This window comes from Gymnoscopelus microlampas (genome assembly GCF_963454915.1).
Source record: "Gymnoscopelus microlampas genome assembly, chromosome: 10".
NCBI lineage: Eukaryota > Metazoa > Chordata > Actinopteri > Myctophiformes > Myctophidae > Gymnoscopelus > Gymnoscopelus microlampas.
The window spans coordinates 13709721-13724680 of record NC_139947.1 but is presented as its reverse complement, the minus strand read 5'-3'; the positions used below and the strand labels follow the sequence as shown (position 1 = coordinate 13724680).

Below are 14960 nucleotides of genomic sequence, written 5' to 3'. Positions count from 1 at the left end.
ATGCCATAAACACAATTCCAGGTTGGCAGTATTTATAGTTTATGTTTAATGTCCCAGTTAATTCAGTGATTTATTATGTAGACAAGTTTGTAGGCTTATCTCTGGGTGTTTATCCCGCTTAGGCACACCCCTGACTGCATCTCTGCCTGTCTGAACTGAAGATGCCAATTGATGCTAAAACAGAAAGCAGGGACAGGAATACTCTTTTCAAATTGTCTGATAAGATTTACTGTAAATTGGATCCGTATGAATTGGTGGATAAACTAGGTAAAGTCAGGTGCTTGGCTTCTTGGTTCCAGAATGGGGTTGTCCTAATAGACAATAAAATGTTAATTATATCCTGTAGTAACAATGTCAGTCATCAAACTGTTTTTTAGAATCAGAGAAAAATAATCTTTGACTTGTGGTGATTACACTATGCTAACATTTTAGGAGGATATCAATTGACACAAAATAAATATTCCAAAATGCATTTGTATCTTTATTTAGAAGAAATCAAGTACAAAACAGTGGCATTTTCTTCTGGAGAAATAAGGCCAAAAGTTAACCCAAAAAATATATATATTTAAATGTTTATTTTCCATGTGAATGACACCTGGAGTTAGTTTCAGCAACTTGTCTTAGAGGCAGAAGCAGTCAAAGTAGAGCAATTAAATAACATTGGAATAAACGTATCAGAGGATCAACTTGTGTCAAACAGGTAGATCCTGTGATAGTCCCTTACTGTGGTATACAGACTGTCACCGGTTAGTACCGATGTCACCATGACACTGTACTTAAGTCTTTTCACTAATTGACTGATGTGTTCCTGCACTTATTACACCTCTGACAATGGTGGAAAAAAAGATCAACTTTTAAAGAGATAAAAATGCATGGTTAGAAGATAATGAGGATCCATGCTACACGAGTATATTGTTCTTAATAAAACAAATATATCTATTGATCATTACGCGCGGCATAATGATAGTCTTGTTGTTCGATATCCAACTAAAAATAAACGAAGAGACGGTAGCGTATATATTCATTTTTCAAAACAGTGTAAATTAGTAAAAGCAAGTACACAAGCATACTTTTCTCGCAGACAGTTGACTTAAAGGAAAATCTCAATTTACAATACCATTTCTCATCAGTGTTGACACATGGGTTATGCTACGTTAATAGGTAATTTCAGATGGGTGGTAACGTACAAATTAAACAAAACGCAACTGCATAACGACTTAGACTCACTGGTACTCCTACTTTTATGCACAATTCTATAGATCCTTATAGGTCACACTAAAGCATCAGCTATATTTAAGTGGACACCACACCCCCGCGCACAAAACTCAACTCATATTAGACAACACTTGAAGTGACAAATGTTAGATGGTGTTGGTGGAATGTTTATGCGCAATCATAACATTAAAGACATCAATACGCCAGGGAGGCGTATTGCCTTTTACAATTGAGAGGAAAACGGCGTTTGCAAAGGAGGAATGTAGATGTTCTCAGATGCTCGATTGAAGGGAAAGGGAAACAAAACAGGCAAGCGATTTTTACCGAATCTAAAGTTATGGCAAAAGTTAATGTGAAGCTATGTTATGTCCCGAATAAATAAAATCCATTACCAACAGCATTATCATGTCAATTGTCAGGTAGAACTTCTCTGCAGAGACTTATGTTAGCAGTATTCAGTCATGCATAACGCTATAGCATCCAGTACCACAGAATAACAAAGCAATCTAGCCCATTATACTGCCTTCAGACAACCTTGCCAGAGGCTGTTATGTGATTTGTAGATGGATGCCATTGCTAAAGTATAGGCCTACATATACTAATGAAAACCAGATACAAAAAATATATTGAGTACAACTGTACCAGCAGTAAGTATTTCTAAACCGTTACTGATAAAAAATAAATTCTGAGGGTAAATAGTATAGAATAAGGTTTGTAATAGAAACCAGCTATTTGAAACATGCTTCCTAGTTAAGAGGAATAACCTACTATCCTTGATACTACCTTACCAAGTGTTCAACCACAGTGAGCATAAAGACTCAAGACAAAACAAACTTTAGTTAACAGTGGATAAGTCCAGTTCTGAATAACTAAGAAAACTCAGATTAAGAAAGTTTTAGGGGCCATCGGAGACCAGAGCCTTGATTGCATTATGACCATTTCAAACACAACACACATTCTTCAACCAGTTAGCTCAAATAATAATAAAAAAGGAGAAAAAAAAAGATAAAATGCTGCCTGAAAACAGCCTCAAACGCAATAGTGCAAATCAGACCCAGTTGTCCTTTTTCAAGTAAAAACAGACAAAAAAGCAGGATGATTTTAGAATTTAAAGATGATGGGGTGTTAGTACTGCGCAAAGACTGGAACCAGACCTATGGCTTGTATGTAGTTGGAAAAGGCAGGGACTTTCTTTGGTTAACAAGGCACAGAGCAGTTTCTTTACGAGCCTGTATCAACTGATAATTTTGCAAATATCTAACAAATCTATGATTGTACAGTTTCCACAAGCCAAATCAAGACTGTCAACCCAATAAGTAAGCCTTGCCGAGCCATGTGGCCTATCTCCTGTTTCTGTAGCTTGAGGCAGCTCAACCCAATGACCCTCATTTATCAAACTTTCCCCCGACCCCCCAAAAAATCGGCGAACTTATTTCAATGCAATTTTCTGCATTTATCAATCTGTCGTCGATTTGACGCAAGCGTAGCCGACGATCAAATCCCACGTCATGTCTCAGCTCATGTATGCAAATGTTTTTCAGCGCAGACCAGACTTGAGACGCTGTATAGGTTCCACAGGGTGTCCAAAATATGCACGGGCCACAGTGGAACGCTGCGTTCGATCGTTGGGCTGCTTGGATCAGCGGGGGTGACACTACTGTACAAGGCACGCCTGGAAAATACTTTATTCTGACCTGTGGGGTTCCGCACAATATTATTATTGCGATAATGGGATGCCATTGGATCTTCCACTGCAGCCAGAAAGCCATGGATATTACAGACCCAGCTGGGGACCGTATGACGACACGGGACGGGACTTCACCTCAATCCTCACTTCTAGAATTATGTTTGGCAAGGTGGCTTATTCAATACGGGAGATTGAAACGCGTTTAGTAAAATATTTGGCTATAATGATTTAGCTTTTCATTTATCTCTTTTAAAGTGTCGCCGAGAAATGAGTGATTGAATTTATTTCCGCCACTGTCGACCGCAACATTGATTTTCTTTCATGGTTTCTACATTAGATTGATAAATGAGGATCAATGTGTGTTGACTCAATGAAGTTTTCATTTTTCTTCTAGGAAAAAAAGGACTATTTGCCAATTTAGAATAAAGTCTGAATGTTGATCCATTTGAAAAGAAGTTGACCTATAGGTTTATAGCCTATTTGAGCACCATATTCAAACTAATACATCACTCATGTTGTTCGTAGCTACAGGAAGTCACCCAGATGAACCCTAGCGTCCCTATTCTGGGCATGTCATAATAGGCGCGTATATTTGACGAAAATGTGTGAATCTATTGCGAAAGTAGCAGATGTACAAGGTCGTGGCGTGTTGCGAGCTTGTAGATGGGCTATTTGCGCGATTTGACGTCCTACGAAAGTATACAGGGTTTAAGTGGTTAATGCTTGGCAAAGGATGGCACAGCGGTGGATCTGCGCTGTCGTCTGGAAACACGAAGGAAGTGATTGTGGTTCAACTAATCGGCACTTGAGGCGAGCAATCTTTCTCTTGGTTCATGAGTTCCCCTCTGGGCTTTGGGGACCTCCTCCTTTAGCCATGATCTGGAGCCAGGTGGTCTCCCCCAGTGCCTTGGCGAAGTGGTCATCCACTGAGCCGGTGATGGAGACGGAGTTGGAGACGGGCTCAGGCTCTTTGTAGTTCTTCCCGAGGCTGCGGCGGAAGTGCTCCTCGATCACAGGATCGCAAACCGTGTTTGCTGAACAAGGAGTCAGAGAAATGTTTTGAGTTTAATGGCAACCAGAAATCTAGAAGGAATTATAAAAATCACACCCTGTGTGAAGGTAGCGGCGCCTTTGAATACATTATGTCATCGATATGTGTTTATAATGTGTTTATAGCCATGTGTCATGTGAAGCTTGACCAATCACTTTGTTGACGGGTCTGACCAATCAGAGCGTCGACGACAGATAAAGTTAAATTGAGGATCTAACTTTAAATAACTTACCTAGAAGGAGACTTTAGCCAAATAAAAATATATACAAAAAAAACATGAGGAAATAAAAAATAAACCTTGACATCATAGTGATGTCATGAATAGTCCCCTTGCCTGACAAATCACAACCTTGACGGGCCTGACCAATCAGAACCTTGACGGGCCTGACCAATCAGAACCTTGACGGGCCTGACCAATCAGAACCTTAACGGACTCTTGGATTCTCGATCGTCTCTATCAAACCATTCTGTCATAACGGATGACTGGGTCCCGAACTCAGACTTTCTATACATTCACCCTTCATCTGTTCTTGTATCTTTCTCTTTCTATTCGTCATATTAACTTTAAATAACTTACCTAGACGGAGACTTTAGCCAAATGAATAATAAGATGAAGTCATTGTCATCGTTTATATAGACATCGAATTCTATATTCATGACATCATAGTGATGTCATGAATAGTGACCAATCACAACTTTGGCGCACCTGACCAATCAGAACGTTGACGCACCTGACCAATCAGAACGTTGGCGCACCTGACCAATCAGAACGTTGACGCAAAAGCCAGGCATAGAGGGCTAATATCCGCTCTATACCTAAAGGTATAGAGCGGCTAGCGCCGCTAAAAAATCACACCCTGTGTGAAGGTAGCGGCGCCTTTGATACATTATGTCATCGATATGTGTTTATAATGTGTTTATAGCCACGTGTCACGTGAAGCTTGACCAATCACTTTGTTGACGGGTCTGACCAATCAGAGCGTTGACGGGTCTGACCAATCAGAACGTTGACGGGTCTGACCAATCAGAAAGTTGACGGGTCTGACCAATCAGAACGTTGACGGGTCTGACCAATCAGAACGTTGACGGGTCTGACCAATCAGAACGTTGACGGGTCTGACCAATCAGAAAGTTGACGGGTCTGACCAATCAGAACGTTGACGGGTCTGACCAATCAGAACGTTGACGGTGAACACGGACAAAGTCAGGATCCGCTCTATACCTAAAGGTATAGAGCGGCTAGCGCCGCTAAAAATCTAAGCATGTGGACCCCATGATGAAGTCCGAGATACACATTGGAGCCACGACGTTCCCATGTTCATGTGGCCAGCCTGTGATGTCACTATGACGTATCTATTTTTAAAACATTTTTTATCCCACGATTTTGTAACCCTATTTTTTACACCCAGTGCCAATTGTCTATGTAATCCTGGGCACTACCTTCCCTCTGCCAACCTAGGGAGGCCAGGGCCGAGCTCATGCCTCCTTCAATGCATGAGAGCCAACTGACCTTCTTGTCACCTGACAGGGGAGAGTTTCCCTGGTTGGACGTAGCACGTGGAAGGAACACGTTATTCCAAGGCAGTATAGTGACCAGGATTACTGCATGTTTTTGTGAGGGTACCTACCCTAGGAGACACGGGGAGAACATGCAAACTCCACACAGAAAGGCCCTTTCGCCAACCCCACCTAGGGTATGGGCACTGATGACGCGGAGGAGAGACTATGACGTATCTATGACGGTCAAATTTGGGTAAGGTTTCAGATCTGAGCCTGTATGACTTTCATTACCAAACTATTAAATATAAAAAAATAAAAAATAATAATAATTTAGCCTACTGGAAGCATACAAGATTTGACGATGAGCTCCGGACAAACAGACACACACAATCTCCATTAACGGCTAGCCTCCTACAGCACCATGCCGTTAAAGGGTTTGCCGACTATGATATGAATAATTTGGGCATCGATGTGAGCCGTTGTGTGCATATGCATGAGTGTATTTTCCATGTACACCCAGTATCGAAGCTCGGCTAAGATGCAATCTAAAAATCGATTCTAACTCCCACCATAAATCGATGTGGAATCGAGCACTCAAATCGGTGAGATGATTGAACTTAAGCATCCCTACTACCAAAGATGCTGGAAATGCAATGAACTGTTTTAAGACTTGAACCTACCATTTGTCTTCCTCTGATCAATGGGTGGACTGGGAGCACAGCCATTCATGTGGCAGTGAGAGAGGTTGCAATTTCGGTTGCTTGCAGGGGCACAAGTGATGACAGATGGACGATTCTGTACAGAAATCCAACAGATTAGCACGTTAGCAAAAGGTTTAAATCGAACGTAAATAAAACGATATTTTGCTAATATACAGTATTTTCTGTATTTAACTAGTTTGTTAATTCACTGGACACGTGCCTTTGAAAGACATGGCATGAATGTAATTAAGGGACAGAATTTAGTTGCCCATTTGAATTGCACTTTTACTAGGGCTGGGTGATGTGGACAAAATCAAATACATATGTTTTGTACCAAATAGCATCGTATTGTGACGTTGTATGTAATTTTCTTTTAAAATATTGAAACATTGCCAAAAAAGTGAAAATACACACAACACACAGTGAGCTTCTAGGGCTGCAATTTTTTTGTACATTTTTTAAAGGAAAAAGATCACACTTTTTCCATATCACTATAGTACGATATGCAAAGCCCCAGATGATATCTCATCACAATTTCGATATATTGCCCAGGCCTAACATTTACCTCACAGAAATACCCTTACATCTACTGTACCTCTCCGTAAACATTAAACCACCCTGATTAATCAACGAATGCCGCCCCCCCGTCTTCGGTCCACAGACTTGACCAACATTAAAGATCACCTCCATGCGTGTAATCTAACGCTTTCGCGAAGACATACATACCTGTTGCCGCTCCACGGAGCCAGCCACGGCAGAGCGCTCGCTGCTCCCCAGGCCCACGTCCATGTTGCTTTTGGTCAACGCCAAAGGCTGGTCTGAGGCATAGCCAGGGATGGAAGCATACAGGTGGTTCCCATGGAGACCGTTGGAGGAGGACGTAATGCACTCCACGGGGCTGTGGCCGAGGCTCCAGTGCTCATTGCGGTTGTCTCCGCCAGTAGGCCGGGCCCTTGATAAAGAAGAGTGCAAGAGGCAGATTACCCCTGTGACTTGACATACAGACCACCAACAGCTCTGTCTATTCATAGGGCCACTTAAATCTTGCTCCCGCTTTGATGTCAGGAGTCTGACTGAGCAGCACAACGCTTAATGAGGGTGCAAGGATTCAGCTCACGAGTTGTTCAAAGCGCCGTGGACACCGTGTTTACTTAAGCTGTGACTAGACTACAAGATTTAGAATCCCAACAGATGGTTTAAACAAAGGCAATTTTAGCAATGAGGCGTTTTTTTCAATTCTTTTCATGCTGTTGGAATACTGAACAATAATGCAGAGAGTGTCGACCACTAAACAGCTTAGGCCCATGGGAACTACAAGATGGGCACAAAAAGTCTGTTTAAAAAGACGTTTATGGGATTCAATCAACTGGTCCCTCAGTCAGCACACAAACACTAACAAGAACATTTTTAACAAGTCAGAATACAGTGACCATTTTAATTTGTTCCGAGTGTTTATCTGAGAGGGAATAAGACATGTTTTGTGAGAGGGAGGAGGTGAGAGGGGTCCTGCTTGATGAGTGGCTTTCCTGATCCTGATTACTAACCAGGTGTCCAGATCTGATAGGGGAGTTGGAGTGAACCCAATTATTTTGCGAGGGAGAGTTTCGTTTTGCATTTAGCGGTGTTATAAGGTTGAATTGCAGAAGGTGAGCATGGATTCAATTAAGTGTCCTGTAAAGTTAAACCAGGGTTAACACTTAAGCTTGTGTGCTGAGAAAAGCACAAGGATGTGTCTATCTCCCCCACCCCAAGGTAATTTTTTTTGCCTTTTTTATGCCTTCACTGATAGGACAGTAGGCTGACAGGAAATGGGGAAATAGATGGGGAGAGACACACAGCAAGGGTCGTCGGGATCGGGAGTCAAACCCGCGACACGCTGTCAAGCTGGATTACCAGCATATGTGGTATGCGCCTAGCGGGCGCCCCAAGGTAATTAACCACCAGCCCTACGTATATACTTCATTGTACAACAAATAACAAAAATAGCCGATCTATGTAAGCTCACAATGCAAATTTCTTTACATTTATTATTTTAAATACTATTGTATTTTTCAAATGTGCTCAAAATAGGGCGCCATGTGGTTAAACAATTGTACTTGAGTGGTTGGAACAGGGTGGTGGTAGTTCTGTGTTACCTTCATCATTTACTAAATGGTATGTAATTGTGTGTTCCTTTCAGCTCTGAACTCACTCTGCCCTATTGTGTTACATTTAAGAACTGACTGGCAAAGTGCTGGATCATCAATATATCACTCTCTTTTCAGAGCACTTACAGTTGAGCCGCAAACAGTCTGCTCATTTTGGTCATGTGGTCATTATCACAGTCGATGTGGTCGTCCACTTGTTCTTCTCCATACTTCCTTTTACTGGGGCAGATAGGAGGTGGCCCAGTCCTCATGTTGGACATGGCAGTAGGCAGGGAGGGCATCCTGGACTCACCTGTAGGGACACAATTCAGCTGTGGAAAGCAATCTACCAGAAATCACATGATAACCAACTGCACTGCTCAATGAAATTAACGGAATACTTTAGTCCCTTAATTTAGTTTGAGCAGTTTTCGTGAGCAATGCATACCGTGTACTGCTAAAAAATACTGTTCCAAAGAATTAAGGGATCAAGGTGTTCAATAATACTTTTGAACAGTATAGATAGACAGACCTTTATTGATCCTGAGGGAAATTCCTGTGCCATAGCAGCACCGCAATTAGGATGGAACAAATATACAGATAAGGGTAGAGAACAACTACAGTACAGAATAAGTAAGAGGGTAACTCTTGTTAAAATAGGACACCAATATAAAATACAATAAAGATGACTTAACCTCAGACATGGCCCTCTGTGCCTGGGCTGGTCAGGTGTGCATAATATATAAGTCATCAGTAGATAGAAATAGGGTCATGGGTAATAGGCATCGCGTGAGGTGCGAGTTCCATCACCAATAAAAACAGGCTTAAGGACCTAAAAACTGACCTGGTTATGGCCAAGTGCACTTGACTGACCACCGGGCATAATAAATATGTTCAACAACAGCCTACAGTGAATGGTTTTCTATATTGAAGAACAGGCAACAACAGCTATCATGTAGGTGATGATTAAAATCGCTGCACGCATATTAATTAGGGTATCATGCCCCATAGGAACCCAAACAGTAATTCTGGACACAAACCATAATTACCCCCCCCCCCCCTCTGCCATCTCACAATGTACAGTGAGATACAGCATGCAGGGTAGAGAGGGCATCATATACATAATCAATCTGCATGCCATCTTGAAATTGAAAAGGAGTTGATAATATGAGGAAGACAAGTGCTGCAGAGCTCAACTAATTCCTGTACATAATGGCTGAAGTTTACTTTAAACAAATACACTTTTTTTTCCTTAAAAAGGGTAGGGTAAATGATATTTTTTGATATTCTCGGTTAAAACAAAACGTTTTTTTGCTAAAAGGTTTGATCACTATATTGTGATAGTACTCATTGCTATAGTGTTATTTCAGTAACAGGGTACCGTCTCTCCAGCTCTTTACTAATGAGAATATTAATTTTCAGGTGGGTTGAAAAATTCCAGCTTATCAGAGAGAGAACCCATTTATCAGCTTCAATTGTAGTATTGAGGTTCCAATGTTGTCTGCTCATTTCGTAGTGCCATCACTCTCAATTTCATGTTTAATCTGTGTTCTATGAAAGTTTTCTCCCGATTGGATAAAGCAGGTAGCCAGACCTGAAAAAGCATGTTCTGTTTTCTAAAGAGCAGGAGAGACAGGGAGACCCCTGTTACTGAACAAACACTATGTCAATGAGAATATAGAACTATTTAACACTTATTTTAGCAAGACAATGTCAATTACACTACCTTTAAGTATAATCACATGTATGAATGAGCAGAGCAGCAGATCTTATGTTATGTAATTTAGGCAGAATAAAAATGTCTTGGCACAGACCAATATTTATCGGTGTGTAAATCATTGTTGAAAATTCAGTTAGTCAATAATATCCAAGATGGTATCCAAAACTAACAACTAACAGTCGTACCTGAATATGTGATCAATTGTTGACAACGCATCACATCTTTTTGGCAAGCGACACCATTATGCGATGACTTTTTGGATGTGTATATTAACCACTACATGCTTAAAGTTGACAGTATAGAGCCCAGTATAGGGCTCTATACTGGGGCCCCTCGCTCTTTTCTCTCTACACTCAACTTGAACATTAAATAGCAGCTCACATACCGTGTGTCAGTGCATGCGCCTGTAAGTGCATGATCTTATGAGCGTGTAGGTCTGCTATTTTCCCCGGATGAGAATAGGAACTTTAGAATTCAAAATAACTTCAAATGGTTTTAATATTAATGGTTCTTACGTCGGGTCCGGGGATGAACAGGGGTCCAAATGGACCCTTACGGGTCTGTAACAACACTGAGGATCATGATGATGATTTGTACTGCATTGCATGTCCTGTATGTCCTGATTATGAATTGAATACATAGAACCACAATAGAAACAATCCCTCAGGGCTTTTTGTTTTATTCTTTTATCATCGCTTGTGTAATTGTACTTGCTGTACTGTTTGAAAATGTATAAATCAAAAAACAGTGTTCAATCAATTTAAAATAAAATGATTTTACAGTGTAGATTGGGGTCCCAGAGATTTTTAAAAAAGGATATAGAAGGGGTTTTGGCCTAATATGTGTCAAACTAGGGGGCCTTGACATTCAAAAGGTTGAGAATCACTGGTTATAACCCATTAAGGCCCCGTTTAGACTGCAGTCACATGATCACATCAAATCTGATTTATTTCTCAAATCTGATCTTTTGGCCCGATTTGAGGCAAAGATTTGAGTTACAAATGTTCAATTTACAAAAGATATATTCAAAGATTTGAACACATTTTCATAATTTTTCCTAAAATAGCAGATCTACAAGCTCGTAGCACGTCACTTCCGCACTACGGGCTTGTAGATCTGCTATTTTTGAATAGCCAAAGAAATCTTCAATGCCACAGATGCGTCCCTGATCTTAATGGATTAATGAACCTTTATAACGTTACCTTCGTAATGTAGTCTCCCGATGTTGTTGTTCATCTTGTCCAGGAACTGAGGGTTCAGCAGGTCCATCCTAGAGAAAAGCATTTACACGAGCTGGATGGTTGCTAACATGGATGTTAGCAGCAACACACACAAACCTGCATGAGAGACAAATACAAAGAAAACAGTGGTGTAAAGCAGGGTTTCTCAAAGTAGTTGCCTTGGCACCCTAGGGTGCCGTGACGCAAGTCCAGGGGTGCCGCAGAATACTTATATTTGGAATTTATCAATATCACTTCAGTTTAACCACTTAGACCATTTATACTAAGTAAAACGGACTTGAGTTGCACTTTCTTATGTGCGTTCTTTTTCAATCCACACTAAATCTTTTCACCAAAAATAGCAGATCTACAAGCTCACAACGCATCACGTGAAACACGTGTTTTGACCTTGTAGATCTGCTATTATTGGTGAATGTTACCCACCAGAATAGGGATGATGATGGGGTTCAAGTGGTTAAAGTATAAAGTTATTTTCAATCTGTCCTAAATGGAAACGGACATTCTCTCAAGTTTTCCTCATGACATATTGTATCTCAGGGGGAAAGATGTACATATTTATGTACCGTAATATGACATAAATGTAAGGTGCTAGTATCATGTAATTCAGGGGTGCCGTGGATGAAAAGGTTATTTACAGGGGTGACCTGAGCCAAAAAGGTTTGAGAACCTTTGGTGTAAAGCATTGGTTCTCAAACGTTTTCATGTCAAGAACCCCCAAAATTATATGTATTTGGACGTGGAACCCCATCTCAAAATAATTTGTTCCAGAGACCCCCCAGAAGCAAAGTTTTGAGCTACAAATGTTCGCACTAATGTTCTCAATTTTTCAAAAATAGCAGATCTACAAGCTCATAGCCAAAGTATAAAATATGGTTAAAGTGGTTAAAATGATTGTGACGCTATAACTAATTTAACTAATTTAACTGGGGATCCCCAGACCCCACTTTGAGAACCAATGGTGTAAAGTAACTATGTGCATTTACTTAAGTCCAGTACTTAAGTACATCATTTTGAGTTTTTTGTACTTTCTTGAATATTTCCAATACTTTTACTTCTACTCCACCTCCCAAATATTGTACTTTTACTCCACTACATTTATTTGAAAACTTTAGCTAGTTACTTGTAGATTTGTATTATTACAACAAAACATACACTCTAGACACTTCAGCCCATTTTGGCTATTTTCAAAATACTTTTTTAAACATTTTGAACTTGTGAAATGGGACAGACTGCACAATGACTACTCTTACTTTTGGTACTTCTTTAAGTACATTTTAATACCAATGCTTTTGCTCTTTTACGCAAGTAAATTTTGAATTCCGGACTTCCCACTTGTAGTGTTTCTACGTTGCAATATCGATCATTTTACTTGAGTAACAAAAAAAATGTGAGTACTTCTTCCACCACTGGTTGAATGTTGTGCTAACGTAAGTTAGCACACGAGCTAACCCGTAGCCACTTTGACACCAGCTAGCCGCGTTAGCTTACTTCAGCTAACTATTAAAAAAAGACCACTTCCATACTTCGTCGCACGAGCCTTAATTTCGCTCAAACCAAAACGACGTCATTTCAAACTGCGACACACTTTTTCTCCCCATAGTTTATTAAACACGTCATGTTTTTTTCTCACGTCGACACTTTGTTCGATTAAAATAAAACACGTCGTTTTCGTCGCTCGAGCGACTCTTGTCCAGTGTTGCCAGATTCTGTGACAGAAATCAAGCAATCAGGTCCAGGAAAACCAGCCCAAAAGAAGTGACTATGGGCCACACGAGCGCTTTAACATAATACATAAGCTATTTGAAAATAGCCGCAGATCGGCTATTTTCAAATTAAGTCTTGCGGGGAAATTATAATAAGCAGATATGGCAACCCTGCTCTTGTCGAGAAAAGGGGGTCAAACTAACGTTAAAAAGCCCGTAACTTCGCTACAGTTTGTATAAACCCCCCCCCCCCCAAAACTGGAGCGAAACGTCCATCATGACAACTTACGATATGTCAACGTTCTGGAGTCGAAGTAGTTTATTTACGGTCCAACCAATCACCAAAAACCACAAGGCGAAGCAAACGTTAGTAAATAATAATAATACCGTCGCTTTTAGCTGGCTGTTAGCACGCTGGCTAGCTCAGCTCTACATCTACTGGCGAGTAAGAGAAACGGTGTTGCCAGGACTTGTGAGAGAAATAAGCAACCAGGTCTATGAAAACACAAGCCCAAATAGAAGCGAAAATAGCAGATCTACAAGCTGCGTCGCGTTGTTGTGAGCTTGTAGATCTACTATTCAAAAACAACTAAACACGAAGGAATGGGGATCCCTGGCATAAAACATGTTCTGATCTTTCAATAAAGAAGTGTCTTAATGCCGTCTGTGGCCGATTCGGTCGGAAGTTCCCGATGGGCGGTAGTGAGGCGATAGTGATGGGTAGTGACGGGGCGCATCCGGTGAAACCCGGAATTACACTAAATGTAAACGGGAAGTAAACGAGGGTGAAAAAATGGCGTTCGGCCACAGACGGCATTAAAACACTTCTTTATTGAAAGATATGGATTATTACATTCAACTACTACCGCGTAGAGACAGTTAACATTTGGGTCTTGGGGGTAAGCACCTTTATTTTCAATTTGTACATGTTTGGAGTGTCTACGGGCATAGTGCAGAAAGTCCCTGTCTCCATTGGGGCGTGAACCCTACAACTCTCGTAAATTGAAAACGTCAGAATCATAAATACGTCTACGAGAGTTGTATTACAGCTAGATTTTGACATTTTTATATCTACGAGAGTCTACCACCCCCTAAATGGGGCTGACCACCCTCTAGATTGCCCTGAAATGTCACCAGCAAACCAACGGGATTAAAACACTTCTTTGTTGAAGAATAATGTATTCATTTTGGGGATCCTTGACATGAAAATGTTTGAGAATCACTGGTTTGAACAACATTACACAGCAAGCCCAACTAAGCAAGCAACTACACTTTAGAAACAAGCCCAAAAAACGCAAACCTGGAACTATCAATATTTACAAGCAACTTTACAGAAAAACAAGCCCAGAGTCGCTTATAATAAGAGGACATGGCAACACTGGTGATTAAGAAGAACATTCACCAGCGTTCACACAAAAGAAGATGCGTCTAGCTGCGGGAAACAGCAGATCTACAAGCTCAAAACGCGTCATGGTGCGACCCGTCGTGAGCTTTTAGAGCTGCTATTTTCGTCGCCGACGCCGTCACGCAAACAAACAGCCGTCCTGGCGCGGCACAAACACACAAGTGAGTGAACCCTCAAGCAGAAGCAGGGTTGCCAGATCTGCTTATTATAATTTCCCCGCAAGATTTTATTTGAAAATAGACGATCTACAAGATAGAGCTTGTAGATCTGCTATTTTCAAATAGCTGATGTATATGTTAAAGTGCTCATGTGGGCCATAGTCGCTTCTTTTGGGCTGGTTTTCCTAGACCTGGTTGCTTGTTTCTCTCACAGAATCTGGCAACACTGCCCACAAGTGGCCATTTACAGTCACTGCCACTGGTTTAAGTACTGTATATTATATCAAATACACAGTTAATGGGTTTTATTGTCACTAGGGCTAGGCAGTGGAGTAAAGTAACTAAAGTACTACATTAGGTAGCCTATTTTGACTTTACTGGAGTATTTCCAAATTTCTGTACTTTTACTTCTACTCCATACAGCTCAGAGGCAAATATTGTACTTTTACTGCA

The 14960-nt window shown here is 40.8% G+C and overlaps 1 protein-coding gene across 1 annotated transcript; it reads right to left on the bottom strand.

The window, feature by feature from the left end:
- Positions 1-474: 474 nt before the first annotated feature.
- On the bottom strand, positions 475-13380 carry LOC311052935 (transcription cofactor vestigial-like protein 4). The gene is made up of 6 exons (XM_084068252.1): positions 13234-13380; positions 11203-11337; positions 8428-8593; positions 6881-7106; positions 6134-6248; positions 475-3936 (listed from the first exon to the last, which is right to left on the bottom strand). Exons 2-6 carry the CDS (start codon positions 11282-11284, stop codon positions 3734-3736), a joined length of 792 nt encoding a protein of 263 aa, XP_083924378.1. The 5' UTR covers positions 11285-11337; positions 13234-13380; the 3' UTR covers positions 475-3733.
- Positions 13381-14960: the final 1580 nt, after the last annotated feature.